Source organism: Schistocerca serialis, chromosome 7 (assembly GCF_023864345.2).
Source record: "Schistocerca serialis cubense isolate TAMUIC-IGC-003099 chromosome 7, iqSchSeri2.2, whole genome shotgun sequence".
NCBI lineage: Eukaryota > Metazoa > Arthropoda > Insecta > Orthoptera > Acrididae > Schistocerca > Schistocerca serialis.
Window position 1 is genome coordinate 298,919,322 of NC_064644.1, and position 15,541 is coordinate 298,934,862.

General features: G+C 39.5%; 1 protein-coding gene across 8 annotated transcripts in view; it reads left to right on the forward strand.

The window, feature by feature from the left end:
- The window catches only part of LOC126412521 (vascular endothelial growth factor receptor kdr-like), an 864,770-nt gene that overhangs the window by 680,009 nt on the left and 169,220 nt on the right, over positions 1-15,541 (forward strand). For 2 of the 8 annotated variants that reach the window (XM_050082155.1, XM_050082156.1), the window contains exons 3-4: positions 676-829; positions 5,977-6,113. The exons of 3 other annotated variants lie outside the window; for them this stretch is intronic. In XM_050082155.1, coding sequence (XP_049938112.1) covers positions 676-829; positions 5,977-6,113 — 291 coding nt within the window. Of the gene's footprint in view, positions 1-150; positions 317-675; positions 830-5,976; positions 6,114-15,541 lie in introns of those variants that run through there. 3 more of the 8 variants (XM_050082154.1, XM_050082157.1, XM_050082158.1) reach the window with 2 other exon arrangements.

Consider the following 15,541-nt stretch of genomic DNA (forward strand, 5'->3'; position numbering starts at 1 on the left):
CAGGTCCAGAGAGATTAGTTGAGCTACCTCAGGGGAGCGATATTGTTCTGCGCAACTCAACAGGGTTATGTTCTCGTTTTTGTGTGTGTGTGTGTGTGTGTGTGTATGTATGTATGTATGTATGTATGTATGTATGTATCTCCGCTTTTCTCAGAATTTACAGCGCTTTGAAGTTACAGGGGATGAAACCTTGCACCTAGACCACTCTATCGCCAGCAAATATGAGTTGTAACAATGACACATGCGTTGGTCTTTGTGACTTCTATTGTTTTGTGACAGGAACAGATGTGTTTCACACCAACTAATGCCCTGTCAGGTACAATGTGACCCACAGTTTATCAGGGTTATGACTCCTGTTGGCTGCTGAAGGAGTGTCCTGACAGCAGATGTTTCCCCTGTACATCAAGTGGTCTTTAGTGTATGTGAATGCTGTTTCGAGGCATTACTATCCTCATCAATCTGTTCCTTAAGACATAATGTATAACACCTCAGAATTTGTCAATATATTCTTATTACACTGTGTGTGTATGTATTTATATTATGTATTAAGTTACTGTACATATCACTGTGATGGGATATTGCCATGTTTACAAAACATGTGCCAGTGAGTCTGGTGCCAGCTCTAACCTTCTGGTGCTAAAAGGCTATTAATTATATCTGTTTTTCTGCTTCTAGGACAGTGAACCCAACATACGTACGACTTGGAGGGATGGAAAATACATATCGTCAGTTCAGTTGACAGATATAACATATAAGGATGTTGGATATTACCATTGTTCATTCGATAATAACAGTGAGAAAAATACATCTATATACTTGTATGTGAAAGGTGAGAAGAGAATGTCAAAGTAAAGTTGTTGGCTTATTAACTGCTTAGTTTCAGTGCATGAATACTACTACACATGTGCAGGGGCACCTACTTACAAAAAATATTGAGGTGGTTGGGGGCGGGCATACTGGGGGTCTTGCCCTGAGAAATTTTCTAAATTTTAGATGAAAAATAGTGAGTTTTTAAGCATTTTAGAGTCATATGATCAGCATTGGAACCCCAAAAATTTGACTCTCGATAACTCAACACTGCGGGAAACTCGACAAGCCTGACACATTTTGTGGCTTTGAAAAAAGAAACAAAACATAACACACACAGTATTCTCATATAAAGCTAATTTAATTTACAGTAATAATCATGATTTTAGACTATTGCAGAACAGTGAATATATAGCTCTCTCAAGACTGAAAATATATTTAAATAAATCCTAAACTATCATTAAAAGAATAAAACATAAAATATTGCTGTCGCACAGTAATAACACTTTAAGAAGTGAAATAGCTAATTTAAGCTTGCTTTGAATAAGGCTCAGAGTTCATCAAATAAAAACAATATCTTAAAGCTAATGCTTTAATACAATTAATGCAGTTAATACAGTATGGCTAATACTTTCAGTAAAAAAGTATGTAAATAGAGGGTTTTAATTGGGTTTTACACCCTAATAGTAACACAGTACTAAACTAGTACTAATATTTCGAAACTGAAAATTTAACATTATGTATGTATTTAATTATCCATTTTATAAATATTTTTAATATTGCTCTAAATGCCATTATTAGGGCTAGAGTGTCTTTAGAAAGTTGCAAATGTCGACCATCTGACTGGATTACTGAATATGAAGTTGCTGCTGACTGGTCGGATATCCAATTTATCCAAAACGTCCCGGTGGGCATGAAGAACAGCCAAGTTGTTCAATTGCTTCTGTCCCATTGTTGATTGGAGATACGACCTCAGACGTCTAAGGGCGCTAAATGACCGTTCTGCTGTTGCTGTCATGATTGGAACTACATGAAGAAGCTTAATGCACTTCACTACTTCACATAACATTTCTTCAGCTTCAGGCTCTTGTGTAATGTACTTTCTTACATCATGCATGGTTTTTAAGACCAGTTGTTTTTTATAGCGATATCGGCTAACATATTCAAGTGTAAGCACAGTTTCTCAATGTCTGCATCATTTTTGAAAAACTTAGTTGATTTTTCCAGATTTGTTTCACCTCTGTTTACTAAAAGCAAGCACTCTTACTGCAATGACCTGTGCGAGTCCGGTTGAAGCAAACCGCTCAGTAGTGCAAGATTGCACTGTTTCCCAAGCTTCAATGTAAATAGCTTTGTAGAATTCCTTTGGGGTTTTGAAAGAGTGCAGTGAGCTGGCTTTGTTGTTTTCATACTTCTTTGGTATACTTAGATTCCGAGGAAGGGAAGGCTCATCAACTTGTGAAGGTTTTTCTTTTAAACACAATTCCCAAAAGTGTTCAGAACTATCACATGTTACATTGAATATACAAATCAAGCCCTCATATATTTTTTCCAGATCAACACCACTTAGGTGAGCTTCACTGCATGGCAATAAAGATGTAAAAAGAAATGACTCTTGAATTGTATCATTGACTCAAGGTATCCTGCACATTTGTAACCTGCCTCTGTTTTGTCCTCTGCAGAAAATGTTTCAAAAAGCTTGAGAAGTTCTTCAAAGTTTTTCTGTATTCTTAAGATACTAGCTCGCATAGTCCATAGAGTTAGGCAAAGAGGTCATAGACCAGCTTGGCCGTTGGCGCTCTCTCAGCGTACGCTTCTGAAATGTCCCATGCTTTTGTTGGATTCTGTTACGGTGTTTATCAAGTCCTTGGCTAAAGCCGTAATATCCCTCATTAGATGTAAGATGGTGGAGACTGTCTACAACTGCCAAGTCTAAACTGTGAGCAGTGCAGTGCACATAACGTGCTTTTGGTTGTACATCCAAAACTCTTTTTTAGTCCTTTGAACTTAGCTTTCATATTTGAGGCACCATAAGAACACTGTCTTCTTAAGTTATGCATTGACAAATCAAGACAAGCAAAAACATCTTTTATAGTACTAAACAGAGTTTGTGATTCAGTGTTGGGCATCTCATATAAGCCAATAAAGTCTTCATTGATGATTGAGTAATCATCGACAGTATGAATACAAAATGACACTTGTTTGTGAATCGAAGAATCACTTGTTTCATCAACCATGATAGAAAAATGTTCAGTCTTCTTGATTGAAGCCCATACCTTTCTCAAAACAGACTTTCCTAGTAGATCAATTATCTCATTTTGAATATGGTGGGACGTCCACTTTTCCCTGAGCGCTAACTAATCTTTAAACTCAGGTATGTCATTCTTTGACTTCCAACAATTGAAAAAATTTTGAGTTTACATCTTCATGCTGGTCCTTGTCAGCATAGAAATTGCATGGTAGTAAAAATTGTCTCAAGAGCTAAAAGGCCTTTCTTCGTATCACTATCTAACTGTTCATTCAATTGGAAGACCACACTTCGGTTAGTGATAGAACTTAGTTTCAGAACACCTTTGTGCGTAAATGTATTTTCATGGAGATATAATTTTTCCAAAGCCTTTCTCCTGTTAGAAAACCCTATGGAAGTAAATGCATCTTCTTTTTTCGAAGAAGATTGTAATAGATTTTTAGCATCTGCCTCGTTGCAGGTTTTGCAAAAAAGTTGTTCAGTAGATGCTTCATATTCTAGCTACGTATATTTGATCAACCAAGACTTCTGAAATGATCTTCCCTTACTGGATTGTCCAGGTTTCGGCTGTGAACGGTTCTCACCTGAAGGTGACAAAGCAATTCATGACACAATAATTGTTGGAGGTTGACTTGCAGTATCAACTACTTCTGAGCACACCTTTGTGGTAACAAATTTATCCATTCCAAACCTAATTCACAATGCACTAAGAGACTAAAGAAAACGAATAAAATATAGTCATATAAAATAGTCCACTAGACACTGAAGTCGGAACACTAAACACGTCCGCAGCATGCACTGAACGAAACTGTCCACATGGAATGACTGCAACAGCAGGGTGGGCTTTATATAGCTACAGTGTTATAATGTCTCGAAGCGTCAAGGCGACACGAGGCGGAGGGTTCCAGGCGCCTCTACTCCAGTCCTTTTGATGTCGCCACAGTTGCAGCACTGGCCCGCTGGCCTCAGACTTTACCCGAAGGTTCGCGCACCGGGACAAATTGTAAGTGTGCTCGCAGCTCCGTACCACTATCATGATTCATAGTACTCATTTTCAGTTAACCTGCTTATTATCGTAATAATTATTTGTTTTAACTCATTACTGAATATGTTTTAAATGGTAACTATAGTCAATCAAGGAAAATAAAAAATTCCAACACAATTTTGCAATTTCACAGAGCATAATATAACTAATAATTTTCTTAAATTAATGAGGGGCTCCGCCCTCCCCCACCACCGAAACGAATTTTTGAGTAGGTTCGGGCCCCCTCAGACCCCAAGGAGTCAGCGTCTGTACACATGTGGCTTGTTGTCTCTGTGAATAAGTTCCGGAGTGTAAATACAGAGATTCAATCCCTATAGTGTAGGAAAAAGGCAGATCGCAACTTACCGTAAAGAAGACATGTTAAGTTGTAAACAGGCACAATTAAGAAACACAAAGCTTTCGGTTACAGCCTTCATCAGTAAACTAGTTATTGTTATGGGGTCATTAGTTTAAATTGCACTTTTAACTATGGTTTTAAGTACGGGAATACTAGATAAGAATTTAATCAGGCTTATTTTCTTGGGCGGGGGGAGGGGGAGGGGGTGAGGAGTTTTGTTATGCCAACTGATAAAAATGGCTTCTTAAAAAATTGAATAACAGTAGGTGGCAATCTGCTCATAATGAGATACATGGTAAATGCTTGATGCAACGTCACGTTTGACTGAAGTCGCCACAAATATAAATTTTTCTATTGTTTTGTGTTGTTTATGTGCTTGTGATTAGGATTTCACGTATTAAGAAGCAACTCTTGTGTAGTGTCTAAGCTGAAGACATTACATATCAGTTTTAAGCAGAATGAATTTGTGACCAGTTTTGAAGCTTCAAGGCTTTGTATTCATACATGTTAGAAAAATAGTCAATGTCATATCCCTTTGGCAAGTATACTGGTTTATCATAAGGAAGCATGCTCGGGTGCAATCGCTATGCATCTGACAAGTTAAGCTAAACTGCGGGTTGCAGGAAAACAATAGTTTTTACTCTCCACAATAAAATATTTATGTGGAGACATCACCACCTTTTCTATCGTTACGGAAGCAACAAGAATTCATTCAGGTCTACTACAAAATCATTTTCTACTTTTGGTCCAGCTAATTTTCTGCGCTCCCACTCATTGGTAAGCTTGTTGTTCTTGCCCCAAGTAGTATGATAGCAGGATATTGGCAGTTTATTTTGTCATTATCACAAGATTAACACTTTCACAGAAAGAAACTTACTAGTTAGTTGAATTTTGCTAGTGTCTAACTTAAATCAGTTGTTGCAGAATATCTTTACTTTCAGCTTACTTAATTATAATTTTCTAATGATGTTGTACAATAACTGCCTAATCACTGCTTTTATCCAGTTGCACTTCATTTCTTAATTCCCATTCAAATATTTATCTCATATGTTGTATCTAATGTTTTGTTCTGCATCTATTATTGTTTTGTCACTCCCTTTACTTGTGTGAAACTTTCTTTCTTCATAATAGTAAGACTAGAAAAAAGGAACCTGGCATTACAGTGATACTTAGTGCAACTACATGACATGCAAAAACTGTATCAGACCAGGACTGAAATGTGGCTCCTTGAATTTACATCCTTGCCTATCATGGAGAAGCTCGTATCAGCTGCTATCCAGGCATGTCTCATTGCCCATCATCACATATTCAGTTCTGCCAGTAACTCTCCCCTTCTTTCCAAACTAAACAGAAACTCTCCTGGATATCCTGCAGCACCTGCACTCCTTTAAGGAAAAGTTCATTTATTTTCTTCGTTATATGCATATGTTACTTTCATTAGAAATATCTGTCTGTGATGGATAATGAACTCCCACATTTAACTGTCATCTTTTGCTTTGTACTACTTAATGAGATACATGTATTATTTTGTTGCCACAGATACGAAGAACCTGCTTACATATAGTGACATAGTCTTTGCACCAATACATGGTATACAGTATCAGGACATTGTCATTCCTTGTAAACCAACACACCCTGAAGTGAAAGTGACCCTCTGCCGCAATGGTGATGAGAAAGTAAGTATTTCGTGGGTAAATGTGCAGTGTGAGTTTATTTGTGTATTTTAACTGTACAGGGTGTCCCAGGATGAAAGGTCAAAGCTAACAAGTGTGGTCAACATGGGCTCCAAAATGCGTACCTTGAGAGCTGTGACCACTTATTCATCTTTGCTACTGTGCTACACAGCTATTGAACAAGTGCTCACAGCTCTTAAGGTATGCATTTCAGAGCCCATGGTTTGAGTGATCGTTCCTGTCATATCCTGGAATATTCACTATTCTTTGTGGGTCATCCTGTATGCATGATTATTCATAAGTACCTCAAGATTTCAGATGATGACTGCATGTAAACTGAGAGATGCATGGAAGATACCGACATACTGGTGAATAGAGCATCTTTACAAATATTTAATTTTCATTACAGGTGTTTCAATAAGGGTCCTGTTTGTGTCAACATGTACATAAGCCATTACAGTTGCTGACACAAATTGCCTGGGAAAGTGTCTCAGCAGCTCTTTTTTGGAAACCTGTTCATTGGATTGCCTGCCTGCACATGCAAACTAATTTGATGCGACACTATGGAGCAGATGAATTGTCTACACCTTCTGACATTCTGCCTCCTAGTGCAACTAAAACACAGCACACATTAAGAAATCGAAATTTGGAGATAGGCTGTATACTGATAGTTGTCATTTTCTGTATGTGTTCTAGTTGTTGCGTAGATGTCATATGAAATTCTGAAGGTACTTGGAAATGGCCCCATATTCTGTGGATTTTTCTGTATACGTGTTTTCAACGGTATCTTTACAGAATAATGTGTTTTCATTAAAATACTTCTGGTGAATTCATTTTCATCTGGCCTACAAAAAATGATTCACAATTGTTTCTCCAAACAATGTTAAGTGGGAAGATCAGAAGGTAACACCAATAATTTTGTTACGAAAAAGTTTCCCGATAACAGAGCAAAAATGAACGTACTTCTTTCACTTACATTCCTACATAGTCAACAACATTAATACTTTTCTCCCTTTGTGGTATCAGTTTCAATACGCCCTGTTTGTAAAAGACTGTTCGGTCAGAGTATAGTCATCTGCAGACCCTGATTTCACTTCCACATCTGTTGCAAAGCATTGGCCAATCAGTGTTTTCTTCATGGGACTAGACAGATGGTAGTCTGATGGTGCAAAGTCTGGACGGTATAGTGGTTGCTGGAACACCTCCCACCCAAATTTCTCATGAACAGGAGCAGTGACTGGGAGGAGGCTGGGGGGGGGGGGGGGGGGGCGAGCATTGTCATGTAGAAGTTTGACACTAACAGTGTTAATGTCATGACTGCAGCATTCACAGTGATCTCATGTTCGACAAAGTCCACTAATAACACAGCGTGCATATCTCGGGACACCGTCACAAGCACTTTTGTAGTAATTAAGACCTTAGTTTCTCCTCCTGTATACAATGCTAAAGTAACACAGCCTCCCTAAGGTCCACAATGAAGGTGTTCCTCTTCGTCAGATTGTGAGTAACATTGGTGCTCTGACATATCGTGTATAAAACACATTGCTACTCTGTTGAGCCTTATAGTACTTTTGTGTGATCATTGCATTAAGAACCCGGATTTCTGTTGTTGATAGAGGGAATGTGTTTGATTGACACTGATATTCTAGTAAGTCATGACGTGGTCTCTCTCTTCACTTGTGTTCCTTGGTCTGATTCATTACAGTTGATCGAGTTTAGTTTGGTGGTGAATAAAAAAACCTGTTTCGAAATGTTTTGACTTCCACTTACTTTATATTCAGTGACCCAATAAGAGCAGACAGATGGAGTAGCAATGCAAAGCTAATTATCGCCTATTAATGCCAATTTGTTTAAATTAAAGTTTTTGAGAAATGTGCCTAAGAGCAGGCAGCTTTGAAGCCTGTGTGTTTTTTCAGATATTTAGACGGTACTCTTCTTGTTTGCCGTCGTGGCACTGAGAATGTGAAGGAGTTTCTAAAACTCTTAAACACCTGAATTCAATCCACCTGAATATTCGTTTCATGATGGAGGTGGAAAAGGATGGCTGTCTTCCTTTCCTAGATGTGTTCGTCAGGAAGAAGGCGGGTGGTATGTTGGGGGCATGTCATTTATAGGAAGCCAACTGACACTGAATTGTGTCTGCATGCTGACAGTTTTCACCATCTGGGTCAAGATGAAGGGGTACTTCGTACCTTTCTTCACAGGGCCCATATCATTTAAGATCCTATGTGTGTGTGCAACTCAGTTAGCCTGTCATGAAGTCATCTTTCGTCAAAATGGATATAGTTAACAGGGTTGGTCGTATTTTGTGGAAATACGATATGAAGTATGTTTTTTGACCACCATCTAAGATCAGGGTCCTTTTAGGGTTCATAAACGATGATCTTGGTGTGTGTGAGGTGGGTGTTTATGTATTCCTTGCAGTTGTGGCCTGTCACATATTGCTCAGACTATCAGGACTGTGGAGGAACAGTGTACTGAGAATAAGCGGGACACACACACAACAGCTGAGCAAATCTGTCATTGCGGAACATTGTCTTGGCACTGGTCATCCTATAGAATATAACAACACGGAAATTCTGGCATGCACTTCCAGCTGTTGGGAGAGAGTTATTATGGAAGCTGTTGAAATTACATTAGAAGTAACTTTATAGATAGAGATGGTGGTTTTTGTTTAAATACACTCCTGGAAATTGAAATAAGAACACCGTGAATTCATTGTCCCAGGAAGGGGAAACTTTATTGACACATTCCTGGGGTCAGATACATCACATGATCACACTGACAGAACCACAGGCACATAGACACAGGCAACAGAGCATGCACAATGTCGGCACTAGTACAGTGTATATCCACCTTTCGCAGCAATGCAGGCTGCTATTCTCCCATGGAGACGATCGTAGAGATGCTGGATGTAGTCCTGTGGAACGGCTTGCCATGCCATTTCCACCTGGCGCCTCAGTTGGACCAGCGTTCGTGCTGGACGTGCAGACCGCGTGAGACGACGCTTCATCCAGTCCCAAACATGCTCAATGGGGGACAGATCCGGAGATCTTGCTGGCCAGGGTAGTTGACTTACACCTTCTAGAGCACGTTGGGTGGCACGGGATACATGCGGACGTGCATTGTCCTGTTGGAACAGCAAGTTCCCTTGCCGGTCTAGGAATGGTAGAACGATGGGTTCGATGACGGTTTGGATGTACCGTGCACTATTCAGTGTCCCCTCGACGATCACCAGTGGTGTACGGCCAGTGTAGGACATTGCTCCCCACACCATGATGCCGGGTGTTGGCCCTGTGTGCCTCGGTCGTATGCAGTCCTGATTGTGGCGCTCACCTGCACGGCGCCAAACACGCATACGACCATCATTGGCACCAAGGCAGAAGCGACTCTCATCGCTGAAGACGACACGTCTCCATTCGTCCCTCCGTTCACGCCTGTCGCGACACCACTGGAGGCGAGCTGCACGATGTTGGGGCGTGAGCGGAAGACGGCCTAACGGTGTGCGGGACCGTAGCCCAGCTTCATGGAGACGGTTGCGAATGGTCCTCGCCGATACCCCAGGAGCAACAGTGTCCCTAATTTGCTGGGAAGTGGCGGTGCGGTCCCCTACGGCACTGCGTAGGATCCTACGGTCTTGGCGTGCATCCGTGCGTCGCTGCGGTCCGGTCCCTGGTCGACGGGCACGTGCACCTTCCGCCGACCACTGGCGACAACATCGATGTACTGTTGAGACCTCACGCCCCACGTATTGAGCAATTCGGCGGTACGTCCACCCGGCCTCCCGCATGCCCACTATACGCTCTCGCTCAAAGTCCGTCAACTGTACATACGGTTCACGTCCACGCTGTCGCGGCATGCTACCAGTGTTAAAGACTGCGATGGAGCTCCGTATGCCACGGCAAACTGGCTGACACTGACGGCGGCGGTGCACAAATGCTGCGCAGCTAGCGCCATTCGACGGCCAACACCGCGGTTCCTGGTGTGTCCGCTGTGCCGTGCGTGTGATCATTGCTTGTACAGCCCTCTCGCAGTGTCCGGAGCAAGTATGGTGGGTCTGACACACCGGTGTCAATGTGTTCTTTTTTCCATTTCCAGGAGTGTAGTTGCACTCACTTGTCAAAAAATAAATGGACAGAGTTTATGCTACCTCATTTGTTGATTATTTCATTATTGATTACTTCTGTGTGTGTGTGTGTGTGTGTGTGTGTGTGTGTGTGTGTGTGTGTGTGTGTGTGTGTAGGGGGGGGGGGAGAGAGAGAGAGAGAGAGAGAGAGAGAGAGAGAGAGAGAGAGAGAGAGAGAGAGAGGAGTGCAATGCAGTGTGTGCTCATGAAAAAGTTCGCAGTTGCACATGCTGGTTCTTCAAAGTTGCTGTATCAGTGACTTCAACATTTTGCCAGGTTGTAGATGTTACTGGCCACCTGGAGGGTGGTGAATTACTAATGTTCACATGGCCCTCTTGGAAGACTGCGTATCACTAGAAGACATTGTTATGGTCCACACTGTCGTCCCCATACGTACTGTGCATGTTGCTGTGAAATTTGCTTGGTTTTTACCCTTTGACCCACAAATATCTGGAACTACACCTCGCTGCTCTTCACAGTTTGACAACAGTACCACAAGTGCCGTTTTTGGTCTGTAGTTCACTTACCTAATTAGAGCTGCACATCAAATCAAAATGCCTTTCATAGTGCAAACTTCAAACTTTTGTTGTGAAATTTCAACTTTCTAGCTATAATATCAGATGAGAAAAAAATCATTGTGCATAACTTTCTAATCCTGCTCTGTAAATAGACAATGCAACACTCAAACACCCAGATTCAGTTAAATAAATGAATGATGTTTTCACTATTATTTCATAATTGGCCCATCATGAAAATCAAGAGATCATTTAAAACAGAAGGTTGAAAAGTATGCAGATTTATGTTAAATCCAATCATTTACATAAACAATTCCTTCCCTTCCCTTGCCTTTCCCCAATTCTGATATCCAATCTCCACATGCCCTAGTTCACACAATCTATGCCTATGCTCCCCTGGAGATGGATCTCTCTCTCTCTCTCTCTCTCTCTCTCTCTCTCTCTCTCTCTCTCTCTCTCTCTCTCTCTCTCTCATGATATTTCATAACCCTGTCTTCAGCTTCCTCAACTCATCATCAAACCATTTCTTCTTGCCTTTCTTTATTCTCTGTAGCTTATTACTTGTAGCTGTGAGAATGACTTCTTTTTATTCTATCCAGTACTCATTATTGGTCGTCTTGTGGTTTTTTCCCATATTACTTAAAATATCTAAGTCAGTTGGAAACTTCAGCTTTGTATTTAATATTTTTCTGTCCCTGCTCCATTTTCCAGTTCAGTCAGTCATGTGCCCAAGTCTGATTTTTATGTTTTAGCCGTGTCTTCAACCTGATTTTCATTTAATCAAAGGACTATTGTTACATCTGGTTTGTATTTTTGAATTCTTTGATCAAATTTTGGCATTAATTTTGCATTAATGTGCGTATACACCAGTTATCCACTTTTATAATTCTGCTTTGTCTATTAAATAGACGTTGCTAGAGGCTATTATCTTTGAGTGTAAATCAAGGGGAAAAAATGTGAACTGATTGTAGTCATCTAATTTTGAGAAGATAAACATGTGGTAGAATAAATTCATACTTTGTGGTCTCATCATAGTGTGTAGTCACAGCTATCAACTCCAAAGACCACATCTTCCAAATCACCCCATCTGTCTTCTGTATGAGGAAAATCCATGCACAACATTTGTGGATTTGAATAGTACTTGATCTCAAAATTGCTGGGTTACATGTTTCTGGTGGCACTGGACAAAAGACAATGAATTTGACAGCAAACTACGACAAAATAACTGTAGCAGATGGTAGATATGCCATGACTGACTCACATAGATATTTATGTACGGACAACTGTTGCTTTGTGCATGGTGCCTATATAAAGATGCACTGGTTGGAGAAATTAAGGAATCGTAAAATATATGACTATTATATCTTAGATATTAACTTGAAAGGGTGAAGGAAAAAGACACAATGGGCACTGAAGTAATTTTGTTGAACTGAAATCTATATAATTAGAAAATGGCAAAATAATAGGTACTGCGTTATTAGAGGGAAGTTCTAATATGCACAAAGATTTTCATAGTTTGCCAAGAATTTTGAAAAAAGTGAAATTTTCTATTTGGAATAAGTAATTAACTAATTATCCATGTGAAAGTATATCTTTTTGGGAACAGAAAAATGGGGATTACAAAATAATAACATTCCTTTTAGGAAAGAATTACTTTAAGACTGGGAATCCTGGAACATGAAAATTCTGAATGCTATCTTTTAAAATAGTAATTTATCAGAAAATAGTAAAATTTTGTGCAATATAACTTCAATAAGAATTTTATTTGTGTACCCATAGTATATGCATTAGTAATAAAGAGACCATAAAAGAAAAACAAGAAAAAAGACATCATCATAAGTGGTTTTAGAAGGAATAGAGTAATCCCATATTCTGTGCTAACTAGTGACTGCAGCTCTGAGTCACTGCTCTTTTTATGTAATTCATAAACTCTCTTAAGTTTCCCATTGAGTAACGCATTGATCCCTGTTAGACACCTGCCGGCCGAAGTGGCCGTGCGGTTAAAGGCGCTGTAGTCTGGAACCGCAAGACCGCTACGGTCGCAGGTTCGAATCCTGCCTCGGGCATGGATGTTTGTGATGTCCTTAGGTTAGTTAGGTTTAACTAGTTCTAAGTTCTAGGGGACTAATGACCTCAGCAGTTGAGTCCCATAGTGCTCAGAGCCATTTGAACCTGTTAGACACCAGCCAAATTGTCAGTGATGTGAAGGTGCTAGTAAGGGTGGAAAACTTGAGGTTCAGATTAGTGTAATTACTGTTAACTGCTTTAGTTCCAGGTAAAAGATCATCTAATAATGTAACTTCTGACAATATTGAATAGACAGCAAAGGATAATGAGTCTATAGTCATCTGACATTTAAGGGCCAAAATCACGACTTTGTGACAAGTACTGTCTGCAGGCAGCCACCATGCTGCTCCACACACTGTGGCAATAGAAAATCACTTTGAAGTGTTTTATCTTCAACAAGAATTGTGCATGAAATATGAAATTGAAACATAGTATAGATGTCTATGGTGTCTGTAAACATGTCAAAAATCTGCTCTTTGTTTTAATTAGGGCAAAAAATTTGTTCTGAAACGTGTGAAAATTTCTCTTATGTTGCTGGTGTTCAGGTGCTGCCTGTCTTTTCCATCCTCTGCCTTCGCCACTTCCACATCAGAGATCATTAATATCTGGTCATATAGACCAGTCATTGGATTACAGAAAGAGTATGAATTAAAAGTAGACAATGCTTCTGACATCGTGCACAGCACACTGTTGTGTTACAGTGGCCAATACAGTTATGTGATACGAACATGTCATGTCCATGTATGGACACATGCATTCCACGGCCCTGTATTGGCCATCATAAACACAACACAGTGCACAGTATCGCTGCACCATCTATTTTTAATTCTTACTCATATCATGTAATCATGTGACTGGTACTGTATATATGACCAGACATTCATTGTAATATTTTGACAATGACATACCATTCAGAAATGTCAGACATTTTATGATCTTTCATTTTCACATTTGTTAATGGCTATAAAGCTAAAACATACAATGCTGAATAAATGGATATTAACATGTACAGTCAAATGGTGGAAATTCCAATGAAGAAGCATTACATGACTTTGGTTCCCAACAGAGAAAAATCATTAACAAAATGACAGTTCATCAAAAGACGTCTAGCAAAACCTAACTTTTTCCCCCCCCTGTGATGCAGTTGTGCCTATGTAAGATGATGAACCTGATTTGTGTAGGCTTTTTCATGATCATCTCTTCAGTTGCACATGACTGTGTGAAGTTCACATATTCCTGTGACCACTGGCACATTATGATGATGAACTGATTCTGTTTCTGTTCTGAACTCGCAAAACAATTTTAAATTTATTGATACTGCTGCTGCATTATCTACTGATGGTATTCTCAACTTACTACATTACAGCCAAATGGATTTTGCCCTTTTTCACACAAGCGTTAGCAAGATTACTAATTCCCGAACATTGAAAAGACAATTTTTCACCAAATTTTGCAAACGTAGTGTTCAAACGTTGTGTTTTTCCATCCTGTGATATACTGCTAGCATTAGTCACACAGAAAACAATCGTTAAAATACTAAACTTTTATATACTTGGGAATAGATCAAAGTAGATGACTACATTTCCTTATAATGTATTGAGAGGAATGTTAGAGGAGAAGTGATCCATAAAAGGAAGAATAGAATCACACAGCTGAGGAGGCATTACTTGGCATTTGATGCTTTCACTAAAGAGCATTGAACATCCTACCTTCTCGTTGATTCGGACTTACATTGATCCCCTGTTCTCCCATCCAATTTTGCAGTGTTCTTGGAACTTCCGTATTTACTTTCTAAAACATTTGCCATTGACTGCAACAAACAACAAAATCGTTGAATGTAGGACAACCGACAAACACAAGTGCATTGGACACTGCTTTTATATTGAAAATTACCTTCTGTATATTTACAATAAAAATTTCTTCCTTCAGATAGTTTACCTCACTGTCAACTTCTGGTCAGTTGTACATCGATATTGATGGAAACTTCACAACACGCACCTTCACTTTCTCCACCGTATTTGCCTGTCCACATTTCATTTCTGCATCACTTACATTAACCATTACTAATTATATTCTGTACATCTTGTTGCTAATTACACATCATACTCTTCTCTTCATTAAGATTATAAACTTTGCTACCAATTTTATTCATTACTTGCATGCTTTCATTTTCAATATTTGCATTGACACTTTCTTGAACTGACATTATAAGAGTAGGTTTTCAGTACTTCTGTTAATTCAGACTGACAGAAATCAACCACCTGTTCTTCCATCTCCTCATTACATAGTTTTTCAAGCTCACCTGTACTACCTGCAAATTCTGACTACAAGCATCTGATGATGATGATGATGATGATGATGATGATTCCACATTTTGTGCAAACTCATCTGTTTTCTCTTCTATGCAGACTTGCACTGAATCTTTTTTTCTTGCCCAAATCTAATTTTAAGCTACTAATTTCATTCTGAAATTCTTTGTCACTACCAGTTTTATTTATTTCCATCTCCGAACCACCAATGTCACTTTCATTGTTAATTAACTTAATTAATCATGGCGTAATGTCCTTATTTACTGACCCTTCCTGTGGCCTTGTTAACCTTTTCCACTTATTTCGAGCTATCCTTTTCACCCTTTACATTGTCATAATCGATGGATTCACAAAATGACTTCAACAATGCCAACCAACATGGATTCCGAAGCCATCTGTCATCTGAAACCCAAC